This window comes from Equus asinus, chromosome 8 (assembly GCF_041296235.1).
Source record: "Equus asinus isolate D_3611 breed Donkey chromosome 8, EquAss-T2T_v2, whole genome shotgun sequence".
Classification (NCBI taxonomy): Eukaryota; Metazoa; Chordata; class Mammalia; order Perissodactyla; family Equidae; genus Equus; species Equus asinus.
Window position 1 is genome coordinate 52418071 of NC_091797.1, and position 13981 is coordinate 52432051.

The following is a 13981-nucleotide window of genomic DNA, read 5'->3' on the forward strand; positions in this document are numbered from 1 at the left end:
GTGTGTGTGAGGAAGATTGGCCCTGAGCTAACATCTGTTGCCGATCTTTCTCTTTTTGCTTGAGGAAGACTGTTGCTGAGCTGACATTTGTGCCAATCTCCCTTTTTATGTGGGATGTGACCACAGTGTGGCTTGACAGTCAGTGCTAGGTCCATACCACAGATCCAAACTTGTGAACCCTGGGCCCCCAAAGCAGAGAGTGCGAACTTAACCACTATGCCACTGGGCCAGCCCTGGACTAACTATTACAGGCATTAAATGTGTTCTGAAGTGAAAGTATTTAAAGCATTATGGTATTGGTACAGAAATTTACAGACATCACTGGGGAACGGGTAGAAAAGCCTCTTGGAATTTAGTATGTGGTAGTGGTGGCTTCTCAATCAGGAAAATATGGCTTATTTAACGTTATTTTAGAATGTAAACAGACTTATCATTTGGAAAACAGTGAAAACTGAGTCCTTGACTACTACATCATAACTGATTTCACATGGAGTCAAGATTAAACATTATTTTGAAATAAAAGCAACAGTACCCAAAAAAAGAAATGAGTAAAATTTTTTATTTCTTACAGTTTTGGAATGGTAAAAGACTGTAAATAAGGTAAAAGTTACTTCTATATTACGGAAGACACCATCAAAAAATGAGTGAATTCAACCAACAGTGAAAAGTTTGTTGTAATATTTCAAATTATATCACACTGATCTTACTGATCAAAAAGAAAGTAGATCTTAACTAATTTTGGTAGTAAGAGAAAGTATATCAGTAAGTAATTAACAGAAGAAATATAAATGACCAACGAATATAGGGAAGGATGCTCAGTACCCCTCTCATTTAAATAAATGCAAATAAAATAGTTATGGCATTTCCCAAATTAGAGTGACAGAAATCAGAAAAGGTTACTATCCAGTATTAGAGAGTATGAGGGAGATGTAAATTGTCATTTGCTATTTGTGGAAGTATAACTTGACAGGAAATCTTTGAATCACACTATCTCTCATAAACAAAAATGAGCATGTACTCTGATCTAGTATGATAGAACAATTCCACATGTAATTGTTTTTTCCATGAATTCTCAGGATACCTTTGATTGCTTAGGCCACTTTATGGGCCCAGCTTCAGACTTGCAGAATCAGATTTTTTTTTGTGGATGACTTAGGATTATTTGCTGAGTAATTTTTCCTCATGTTTGTCTTACATACATACTTAAAGAACCATGGATTTATATAAAAGAATACTCTTAAAAGTCTGCAGATATAAGTGCATGTATGTTTGATAGAGTGTTAGGGAAACAATCACATATATATATTTATAGTTAGAGTAAATCAGTGTGGTAAAATACAATGTGGTCTTTAAAGGAAATGAGCTCTGTATGTAGAGATAAAATTACATTGGAATAGAAAAACAAGTCGTAAAACAGGATGCAAAAGCATGATTATTTGATTGGCGAAAACATTTGCACGTGCATATAAAATATCTGAGAGGATATACAAATTTAATAACTGTTGTTTCTGGAGGGCAGACTTATCCCTTTTGTGTTTTGGCTTTCTTATATGGTTACTTTGCTTTTATTTTTTATGAGCAGATTTTGTAGTAATATCAATTTAAGGAAAATCAAGAACTAGGCACTTTTGAAAGTTGTATGTGATCACTGAAATATATTTTGATACTAGGTTAGGAAAATTAATTTCAGATAGTTGAAACTTTGGCTAAAGAATATCTTAAATTGGGCTTAACATGGGAGGCCTCAAGGATTTGAATTGAAGCTGTATTTATTATATAGTATATTTTCTTAAAGTAAACACCATTTGTATTGCTTTTTCTAAGTTGTATATCTGTAACACTTATGCTTTTCTTTTAAGAACCCTCAACAACTAGTACGGCTTCAAATTATCCGGATGTATTAACAAGGCCTTCTCTTCATCGGAGCCATTTGAATTTCTCCATGTTGGAATCTCCTTCGTTACACTGTCAGCCCTCCACATCCTCGGCCTTCCCAATCGGCAGTTCTGGATTTTCCCTTGTAAAGGAAATTAAAGATTCTACCTCTCAGCATGATGATGATAACATCTCAACTACCAGTGGTTTTTCCTCTAGAGCTTCTGATAAAGGTATTCTTGGCATTTGGTAGTAAATTTGGTAGTAAAATTAAATTTCATTGGATTATTTTTTTCTAATTTGTTTGTAATTTTCATTTTCTATTTACAAAAATCCAGGGTTTTGTAATTAGTGCTGTTACTATGCATTACATATTTTTCTTTCAGATATAGCTGTGTCAAAGAACACTTCAGTGCCACCTCTGTGGTCCCCAGAGGCTGAACGTTCTCATTCACTCTCACAGCACACTGCCACCAGCTCCAAAAAACCAGCATTCAACTTATCTGCCTTTGTACCACTTTCCCCCGTGAGTACTAATCACATTTGATTTAATCACATTAGTTTTGAGTGTTTATTGCTTATAATTTATCATTATGTTTCTGTGCAGTCACTTGGGAATACGTCAATCCTTAAAACAAGTCAGCTTGGAGATTCTCCTTTTTATCCTGGAAAAACAACATATGGTGGGGCAGCAGCTGCTGTAAGACAGCCTAAACTACAAAACGCACCATATCAGGTTGGTTTAAACAGGAGAAAGATTGATAGCCTTTTTTGAAAAAATAATAAGTAACTATTGGCACTCAGAGTTTTAGTTCACTTATTCTTTGGTAAAATTATAGAACTGTGGATTGTAATCGTTCTTTTCATTTAGAGAGTATATGAACATTATTTTAGACCTAAGCGAACGTTTTATGCATTGGATTTGTGTGTGTTTTTTAGAAAGTGTGATTGATTAATTCCTTTTTTTAAAAAAAATTGAGGTATAAATTACATATAGTAAAATTTTGCCAGTTAGAATATTTGAATTTTAACTAAACACGTATAGTTGGGTAACCACTTCTGCAATCAAAAGATTAAACATTTTCATCACCTCAAAATGTTACCTTGTACATCGCTGTAGTCATTCCTTCGTGCTACTTCTACCCTCTGGCAACCACTGATCTGTTTTCTTTCCCTTTAGTTTTGTTTTTCCCAGAATGTCATATAAATTTAATCATGTAGTATGTAGCCTTTTGAATCTGGCTTATTTTACTTAGCATAATGCATTTCAGATTGATCTATATTTTTGCATATATCAATAGTTAATTCCTTTTTATTGCTGAGTTATAATACAGTTTGTATATCCATTTACCAGTGAAAGAACACTTGGGTTGTTTCTAATTTTTGGCAAAGTGGGGAATAAAGCTACTGTGGACATTTTGTGTGAAACTTAATTTTCATTTCTCGAGTAATACTTAGAAGTTTGAACTGCTAGGTCATATGGTAAGTGTACTCCAAACTTTATGATGAACTGCCAAACTGTTTTCCAAAGTGACTGATACCACTTTGCATTCTCACCAGTAATGTAAGAGTGTTCTGGCCAGCACTTGTTCTCATCAGTTATTTGTTTTTTATTTTAGCCGTTCTAAAAGACATGTAGTGGTAACTACCTCACTGTGATTTTTATTTGCATTTCCTTAATGACTAATGATGTTGAGTGTCTTTTCACGTGCTTGTTAGCCATCAATATATCTTCTTTAGTGAAATACCTGTTAAAATCTTTTGCCCGTTTTTTTAATAGGATTTTCTTATTAATGAGTTTTGAGAGTTCATTATTCAGGATGTAAGTTCTTTATTATATGTTTTGCAAATATTTTCTCCCATTCTCTGGCTTGTGTTAACAATGTCTTTTGAAGAGAAGTTTTCACTTTTGATGACATTCAGTATATTGGTTTTTTTCCTTTTATGGTTCATGTCTTTGGTGTTGTGTCTTAAGGCGTTTTTGCCTAACCCAAGGCTACAGAGATTTTCTCCAATATTTTCTTCCAGAAGCTTGATAGTTTTTAGGTTTTAATTTAGGCCTATGATTCACTTTGAGTTAATTTTTATATGTATCAAGATTCATTTTTTAACATGAATGTCTGGGAAAGTATACTTTCTCCATTGAATTGCATTTGCCTTATTGTCACCAATCATTTGACCACATATGTGGCTCTATTTCTGGACTTTGTGTTATGTATCTTTGTTGGCAAAAGGCCAACACTAAAGTGTCTTGATTACTGTAGCTTTATAGTACATCTTGAAATCAAGATAATGTGAATCCTGCAACTTTGTTCTTTTTTAAGCTTGTTTTGGCTTTCCTAGATCCTTTGCTTTTTCATAAGTTTAGAACCACCATAACAGTTTCTACAAAGTCTACTGGGATTTTGATTAGAATTGCATTGAATTTAAAGATCAATTTGGGGAGAATATACATGTTAACAAAATTGAGTCTTCTAGTCCATGAACACAGTATGTTTCTCCATTACTTAGGTCTTTAAATTTCTTTAATCAGTGTTTTGTAGTTTTTATCACACAGACCTTGCACATATTTTGTTAGATTTGTACCTAAGTATTTCATGTTATTTGGTATTAGTCAAGAATAAATAGCCTGACTAGTCTGTTCAATGATTGAATGCATAGCTTAAAAACCTTCCAGCAAAGAAGACTTTAGGCCCAGATAACTTCCCTGGCGAATTCTACCAAACATTTAAGAAAGGAATAATACCAATTCTAGACAAGCTTTTTCATATAATATGAGAGTATACTTCCGAACATATTTATGAGACCAACATTACCCTGATAATAAAACCGGACAAAGACATTACAAGAAAGCTACAAAACCAATGTTTCTGATGAATTACAGACACAAACCTTCTCAAGGTCACAAAATACAAGATCAATATACAAAATCAGTTGTATTTACATATCAACAGAGCACAATCGGAAATTGATAACTTTAAAAACATATTATCAACTAAAGGTAAATTGCAGCATTCTATGCTTTGTCCTAAGAATTTCTTGAGGATCGTAAAAATTCTGTTTTGTGTGTATGTTATGGTGCTTGCGTTACAGGCTTTGGCATTTTGAAGATGGAGGAGCAATAGTGCTTTAAGCGTATAGGCTTTGGAGAGGGAAATCCGTGTAAAGATGACAGTCCACGACAGACGTAGAAATAACAGAAACAAGTGTATTGGAAGATTTTGTCTTCTCTTTAGCGTTCTTTCCTAATTAGAGGATGCTTCCATGTATAATTAACAGTAGTTTTGAGTCTTATTTCTGAGTGTGCTCATGAAAGGCAGTATTTTACTTAAGAAAGTGTTAACTGGATGTTGGAGTTACACAGGGAGCTTTTTCTTAAAGCTTAAACCGGCTCATATTAATCTTTTTAAAAAAAATTTTTACAATTAGAATAGTTCAGCATGTTAATAGAAGATAAGATTATCCAAGCCTATGATTCACAGAATAGTTCAAGTCAGAGTATATTCCTGCTGCTACTTCTGTTTCTTATATTGAATCCTGTACTTTTTAATGCTGAGTCCTGGCATATGCATAGAATCCTTCTCAACACAGGCTTCCAAATGTTTATCATTGACATTTGGGATTAAATTTCTTTGCTGTTCCTTTCCTAGAGCATTAGAGCTGGGAGCTATATTAAAGATTCTAATTCAGTTCCATTTTATTGATTTGTGAACTGAGACCCTGAGAAGCCAGTGGTTAGTAGAATCCAGTGAAAAAATAGACTGTCATGTTTTCCTAGAGGATTTTAATGTTGCCTATGTTTGCCAAAGCCTCTGACCTGAACAGCAATCTTTAATGGGCATCTTTAATGTAGAATGTTGCAGCTACTCTGAAAATATATTGAATATTTGGTATCAGAGAAACATTAAAGTGGTTCTTGTAGTTCACTTTTTCAGATATTATCAGCTATTTGTAGGAACAGTTATATTTTGATCGTGATAGTATTTTTTTATATTAAACATTGCCAAACTACTTTGTTTTGTGGTAGTCACTTGGTTATTGAAATGTTGTAATGCATTCTTGAGAAAAGGGAGTGTTTCTATTTGACTCGTAAACATAGCTTGTCTGTTAAAGGGTACTTGTCCATTGTTGATAAGGTTTTTTCCTCAACTCCAATTTTAAGAAAGTTAAAAAGTCATTTATTAAGAAATAGCCGAGTATTTAAAATTTTTCTTACATTAAAATTTGAGAAGCAAGTCAATTTAAAATGTTTAATTTCAATTGCAGTAGAAATTACAGTCTCTTTGTGTAGCTATCTTAGAATTTACTATAACTAAATATTATTTAATACCCAGAATAACCAATATTTTAATGCCGTTCTCATTAGTTTAGTGTTCTTTGACGTAAACATCAGAGATAAATGGATCAAGGTAGTGCTAGAACATTTTACCAGTTACCTAATTTTTCCCGTTTAACATAGCTGGCAGATCTTAAGAGTGGTGCATGCTGTCTTATCACTTTTTTCTGGTTGTAAGGGTAATTTCTTAGGGAACTGGATTTCTGATAAAGGCAAAAGGGAAAAGTTGATGATAAACTTAATGATACCACCCAGAGATAAAGTTTTGCTAACACCTTAACCCTGTTTCACTTTGGGCATCCATTCTATTTTGTAAGCATTTTCATTGCTTGAAATACGTGTTTTAGAGTTTATGCTTCCAACAAATAATACAATGTTTACTTTACAGGCACCGGTCAGAAGACAGATGAAAGCAAAGCAACTCAATGCACAGTCCTATGGTGTGACTAGTTCAACAGCTCGGCGAATATTGCAGTCTTTAGAGAAGATGTCAAGCCCTCTAGCGGTAAATTTTTAAAATCACAATTAAATGCAGGAGTGTAACAAAATTTGTTTAGTGAAAAATCTTAATTTTGTTATTATTTCTACATTAACAGGATGCAAAAAGAATTCCATCTGTTGTTTCTTCTCCTCTGAATTCTGTAAGTTGATTTTTAAACTTTTTTAAGAGATATTGGTGATGAAAGTCATTTTTCAAAGTTTCCCATCTATTCTAATAGTGTTTTATTTTTTCAGCCTCTTAATAGGAGTGGGATAGATACCACCACAGACTTTCAGGCCAAAAGGGAAAAGGTAATATTTCTTTAGTTTTTATTTATTTAAAGTATCAGCAGTTTTGTTGTATTTATTTTTAAGTTATCAAGTATGCAAAGTGCATTTAGTTGATAGTCATTAGGGAACGTGTTTAAAAAATAAGGTTTTTTTACTTAGATATTGTAACCTCTTGTGAGGGCCTTAGCACAACGCTGTGTATGTAGTGATGCTCAGTCAGTAGTTTTTGGTTATTGGCATTTCCATCTTCAGCATCTTGCCAGTCTTCGTGAGTAACTCTTGCCTTTTGATAAACAAAAATAAAAGTGAACAGAGCTTGAAGTGCTTAGTAATTAGAAGTTCAGTGAACTAAAACCCTTATGGAACATAGTTATCTCGGTAAACTTTCCTTGTTAACAAACATTATGTCAAATCTGTTATGTGTGTTGGGGGCCGGCCCCATCGCCGAGTGGTTAAGTTCGCACACTCCGCTTTGGCTGCCCAGGGTTTCGCTGGTTCGAATCCAGGGCGCGAACATGGCACCACTTGTCAGGCCATGCTGGGGCGGTATCCCACATACCACAACTAGGGCCCACAACTAAAAGTATACAACTGTGTACCGGGGGGCTTTTGGGAGAAAAAGGAAAAATAAAATCTTTAAAAAAAAAATATCTGTTGTGTGTAATAGAATTTCAAATTGGCATATCTTTCATTTGTCAGCCAAAATACTGTTCTAGGATAGCAGAGCTAGTAAAAAATATAATATAGATTATATCTTGATAACCCTTTTTATTGTATTCGGTTAAAATTAGCTTTGGAGGTTACTGTGGAAAAAGTAAAATGCTTGCTTAACTAGCAAGGGTTAAAGAGTTCCATTTTTTGTTGGTTATGTGTGTGGCTAGTTAAGTATCCTTCAGGGGAAGGAGATTCCCAGATCCTTATTTGTGAAAACATTTGTTACAACACCAAGTTCCCCCAGAAATAATTGATTAAAATTATAATTCTCTGAATTAATTGCAAGGACTCTATTCAAGATATTGGTAAATTATTTTTACTGAAACTCTGATGCAGAGAAGAACGCTAAAATTGAGATTTTCTTGGGATGGTGTTGCTTCTCAATTTTTAGAATTACCTGGACATTTGTAATCAGGCAAGAGGGAATCCATTATTAGCTGCTTTGACGGCATTCATTTAAGCTGTTAGCTGCTTTTAGCAGACTCCCATTTATATCAGATTGTTTAAAAAGAAGTAGAATTTAAAAACTATACCATAATAGAAGTCTTCCTCAATAAAAATTTATTAATTGTTGAGTATAGTATCAATAAAATTTTATTAATGAGTGCAAGGGTATATAAAGGGCAGAATACAATATTGTAGTTCTGGTTTCATGGATGTAATCAGATGGGTTTACAAAACAGACTGTCTCATTGAGTTGTAGGATCACACTTGTGGTGAGGATTTAGGGCAGAGCTAGTAACTGTACAGAGGCTTTGCCCTGGAAACCAGTGTTGTTCACAGCTGCTGCCGGGTGAAAGGACTGTATTCATAGTATTACAGTCTTTGGGCATAGTAGAAGTTCTTGGTTTTATAGTCGTCTAACACCAGCAGGACTTTTACTGTGTTTCAGTGTAGCAAAAGACTGTTGACAAAATACTTGTGCACTTAGATAATAAAGCCAGGACATTTTAGGATTTGGAATTCTTAATAGTGCTCTACTAATTAGACTTAAATTATAAGACTTTTGGTTTAGTTTTAAATAACAATAGAGGAAAATTAACTTGGAGAGAGTTCACATTTTTAGCAAATAAAATATTTTCATAGCTGGTTTAAAAATATCTTATTTGCAGCTGAAGAAAATTTAGATAGTAATTTGGAGGAAATGTGGCAAAATTAGTTTTAGTTCATATATTTGAAATTCATTCTGTAAAAGCTTAGATTTGTGGAGTGGTTTTGAATATAGTTCCTATTTTGTGTGTGTGCATGTGTGTTGTATGCACATGTGTGTGAAAGTCATTAAGTCTGGAATGAATCAATCTATGAAACCATTTTGGGATGATATGTATATAGGTGTTTATGTATCTATAAATAAACAAACATTTTTTTTCTGTATACATCGTTGGTTCTATTACTGTCAGTTTTTTCTCTTAGTATTTGTTTGCATCCACTGGGTATTTCTCTAGAAAATACTCATAGTCTCTAGGTTATATTAGCTACTGTCAAATAATTTTTAGATAGGCATCATTGATATGTATGAAAATAAAAATTTGTCTTTGATTTCCATTTACCTGTAAGGTGGACTCTCAGTATCCCCCTGTTCAGAGACTCATGACCCCAAAACCAGTTTCCATAGCAGCAAATCGAACTGTTTATTTTAAACCATCTCTGACCCCAGCTGGTGAATTAAGGAAGACTAATCAAAGAATAGATAAAAAGCACAGTGTGAGTATGTGTTTATTTTTGCTAGTCTTTGAATATTGATTAAAATGAATAAGAATAAATAATGTAAAATACAAGTACTCTATCATTGCAACCTAGCAACTAATAATGCATAAAGTTTGTGAATTAGTGATGATTATGAACTGGCATGCCTTTAAAATGGCTGGCACTTTGATCAAATCCTAAATTAGTATTTACTAGTAAACTAGAATATACTCAATGTTTAGATTAAATAGTTTTGCCAGACTTGTTTTATCTGTGTGTTTTATTTGTGTTGTTGAACTACATATTTGAAAATAAATTTCAGGCATTATGTCTGCCCACCCCTAAGTACTTTGGCATGCATCTCCTAAGTACTGTCTTCTATTTCTGAAGAAATTAATGTCAGTTCCTTCCTAATAATTGTGTTGTATCTAGTCCATATTCAAATGTTGTTTATAGCTGCTTTTTTGAACTAGAATCCAAGAAAATTTCACACATTGCTTTTGATTTTGTCTTTCTAGACCTCAAATCTTCACCCTCACCAATTTGTTTTAAAATAACTGCTTTACTGAGACCATACCATTCACCAAATTAAAGTGTACAGTTCAGTGGTTTTAGTATATTCACAGGGTTCATCCATCACCACAGTCCATTTTAGGAGATTTTCATCACCATCTTGCACTCCCCAAAAAATCCCATACCTGTTAGCACTCACTCCCCACTCCTACCCCTCCAGTCCTGGGAACCACTAATCTGTCTCTATAGATTTGCTTATTCTGGACATTTCATATAAATGGAATCTTAAAATATGTAGTCCCTTCTGACTGGCTTATTTTACTTAGCATAATGTTTTTAAGGTTCATCCATGTCATAACATGTATTTGAACTTCATTCCTTTTTATGGCTGAATAGTATTTCATTGTTTGGATATACCAGATTTTGTTTATCTGTTCATCAGTTGAGGGACATTTGAGTTGCTTTCCCTTTTTGACTATAATGAATGATACTACTATGAACTTTTGTGTACAAGTTTTTTTTTTGTGGACATGTTTTTATATTGCTCTTGGGTTTATTTGTAGGAATGGAATTGTTAGTCACATTGGTATTTGAAGAGATCAGACCAGTTGTCATATAAAATGTGCCATATTCTGGATTTGTCTGTTTTCTTGTGTCATTTAACTAAAGCGCATTCTTTTGTATTTATTGTGTTTATATAGCATCTTACAATTTGCCCTTTTTTATATTTAATCTCAATCTTCATGATAACCCAATTTCTTGAAAATTTTCAAACTAAAGTTGAAAGAATAGTACAGTGTTTGCCCATTACTCTTTTATCTTGATTTACTAGTCATTAACATTTTGTCATATTTGCTTTATCAAAATTTTAAAAATATTTTGAACCTAATTGTGGATTTATAGACTTGGGAGAAGAATTTTGAGAACTACACGTTTTGCTGTATTTGCTTTATCTTTTTCTGTGTGTTTTCTGCAAACAAGGAATTCCCTCACATAACTGCAGAACATTTACCGAAACCAGAAGCTTAACATTGGTACAATAGTTTTATTTAACCTACAGATTTTATTTAGATGTTAGCAGTTGTCCCAAAAGCAAAAAAATCTAAGAACATGTCTTGCATTTAGTTGTCATCTCTTCATCTCCTGTAGTCTAGAGTAGTTGCTTAAGGATTTCTTTTTTTGTGTTTCACAACATTGATATTTCTGAAGAGTTCAGGTAAGTTACTGTGTAGAATGTCCTGCAATGTGTGGATGTCTGATGTTTCCTCATGATTAGATTCCACTTACGTACTTTTGGTAGTAATACCACAGATTAGATGCTGAGCTCTTCTCAATGTATCATATCAGGAGGCACATACTATCAATTCCTCCCATTACTGACAATGTGATCACTAGTTAAGGTGGTGTCAGTGGCATTTCTCCACTATAAAGTTACTATTTTACCTTTTGTAATTAATAGTATCTTGTGGGGAGATAACTTTGAGAGTATAAATATCCTTTTCAGCCACTAGTGTTAGCATTATTGATGATTTTTACCTGAACCTATTGTTAGTAGATTGCCAAATAGTGGTTTTCTAATTCTACCATTCATTCTACATTTACTAGTTGACTTTCTACTGTAAGAAGAGTTTTCTTTTCTCTGTTTATGTATTTACATATCTATATATTTTTAAGTCAACTTGAATTCTTATGTTCAATAAGATTATAATCCTTTATTAGTATTATTTATTCTTATGCTCATGTTCTCCTCTATTTGGCCTTTGAACTGGTGTCTGTGTCCTTTTATTATTTCCCCATCATTTTTTGAGCACTTAGTTGCTTTTTGACATTATAAAATAATCCAGGCTTATCTTGTGAGTTTCTGGCCCCAGCGCTGTCCTGTAATCAGCCATTTCTCCAGGGAACTCTGATTCCTTTCAGTGGAGGAACTCTAAGTTGCAAAGAATTGTTTCAGAAGGGAATATCTTTGTAAATTTGCTTGTGTATTTAATAAGCCATAACAAAAGATAAGTGAACATATTTTCGCGGTTGGTAAGTATATTAACTTTGTATACTACTCTTTTGTTGAAAGGACAGTTGTGCTTGGTGACGTTATATGTATATAATCACACTGTAACTGTTAGTTACCATTCAGAAAGTAGACTATAACTTGCAAATTTCAGACTTCATTAACTAAAAAAACCTTCAAGTTCCTGATTCCAAATTCAAATTCCAAATTTAACTTCCAAATTAACATTCACAGATAGAAGGGTGGTATTAAGAAAATTAAAACAAATAGGCAAGCATGTAAATGTGGTGTGTTTATTGTTTTCTAGACTGGATATGAAAAAACTGTAACACCAGAACAAAAGAGAGAACAACGAGAAAGGTAATGTCAACTTTATAGCTAAACTTCATGTGTAATTTGTAAAGTATGTTTGATTTACATAAGCATTTTTGAAGATTAATAAGGTTAAAAAATTGGAAATTTTACACACACAAAAATCTGTCAGCTTTAAAGTCACTTTCAGCTGAACACGTATTTTCTTGTTAACAGTTCTAAAGCTTTAAGTATTCAGTTAGTTAACAAGTTATGGGCCAGAGTAATATATCATTTGTTTTAATTTTCTTTTTCTTTGCCTAGTGGCTTTTCTTACCCAAATTTCAGTATGTCTGCAGCCAATGGTTTATCTTCTGGAGTAGGTAGTGGAGGCGGCAAGATGAGACGAGAAAGAACACGCTTTGTGGCATCTAAACCTCCAGAGGAGGAGGTAGGGTTATATACCTAATACTCTTGAAGTTTATTAAAAGCTTTGGTGTGGTGTGGTGGTGAGGGGGATGATCTGGAGGTCCCAGGGAAGGATGGGGTTTGGGGAGACCCAGTACAAGAATAATCTGTCATCGAAGCAGTCCCTTCAAAATGTAAGTATGTGTGTGTGTGTGTGTGTGTGTGTGTGTGTGTGTGTGTGTTTTAAACCACCAGGCTTTTTTAATCTCCTTCACTGTGACAACACAGAAAACCTAACCTAGTACCTTAAATTTCATAGATATTGTTTAAAAGCCAATAGTTATTCAAATAAGAGAGATTGCAATTGAAATTATTTGACCCTCCTAATATTATTGTATAGTTAGGTTTTGCCCATTTCTGAAATTTACGTAAATGGATTAAGACTGTATGTATTCATCTCACTTGCCTTTTTCTTCATATTATTTGTGAAATTTATCAGTGTTGTGAAAGGTAACTCTCGGTTATTTAATTTCACTGTTAGATATAATCTGGTATGAAGATTACCAAAATTCATTCTGCAGGGTACATAGGGGTTGATTCCTAATACTTCCTCAGGTGGATATTTATGCACTTCTCCCTTAGCACACATGCAGTATTTTCCATAGGCTGTTTAGGAATGGAATTATTGGATTATAGGAGATGATACATATCTTCAAACGTATTAGATGTTGCCGTATTGCTCTTCCAGGTAGTTTTACATAACACTTCCCCATGATAGTAGATAGATCTGCTTTTTCTTTATCCTTACCACTACTTGATTTTGTTGATTTTTAAAGTTTTGCTAATGTGACGAAGGTGAAATGGTATGCCATTGGAGTCTTATTTTCATTTCCTTATTTACTAGAGAGGGGAGAGATCTTTTTATGAGTTTCTTGGCCATTTGGGTTTTCTCTTCCTTTCTCCGTTTTTTCTATTGGGTTATTTCTTTTATTAGGAAGAGTTCTTTATATATTCTGGGCATGAAAGTTTGAAGAAGGTAGGGTTTAACTGAAGATTGGTTAGATTAACCTTTCTGTCTGTAGGTTGCTCTATTTGTTTTCTAACTAAAGTTGAATTCAGGTTTCATTTCAGTCTTTCTGTAAATGAATTTCAGCCTAGCTGGATCATTTAAGTTTTGATACATAGTGCTTTCATTTGTAGTTTGTTTCTAATTAAAATTTCATTTGTGACTTCCTCACTGACTCATGAGTTTCTTAAGAGTATGTTTTTAGGCTTTGAAACAGGAGGTCTTCTAAGGTTTCTCTTAAGTATGAAATCGTATTTTGATTGAAATTGTTGTATGTATCAGTGGTGATTTTCTTCATGTTTATTGGTATTTG

The 13981-nt window shown here is 33.5% G+C and overlaps 1 protein-coding gene across 2 annotated transcripts in view; it reads left to right on the plus strand.

Moving 5' to 3' along the window:
* NUP153 (nucleoporin 153) overlaps positions 1–13981 on the plus strand; it is a 70565-nt gene that overhangs the window by 20985 nt on the left and 35599 nt on the right. Inside the window, exons 3-11 of one of the 2 annotated variants that reach the window (XM_044773199.2) lie at positions 1860–2108; positions 2262–2401; positions 2483–2611; positions 6600–6716; positions 6808–6852; positions 6947–7003; positions 9254–9400; positions 12211–12263; positions 12519–12645. In XM_044773199.2, coding sequence (XP_044629134.1) covers positions 1860–2108; positions 2262–2401; positions 2483–2611; positions 6600–6716; positions 6808–6852; positions 6947–7003; positions 9254–9400; positions 12211–12263; positions 12519–12645 — 1064 coding nt within the window. The remainder of the gene's footprint in view (positions 1–1859; positions 2109–2261; positions 2402–2482; positions 2612–6599; positions 6717–6807; positions 6853–6946; positions 7004–9253; positions 9401–12210; positions 12264–12518; positions 12646–13981) is intronic. The other variant, XM_070515599.1, reaches the window with a different exon arrangement.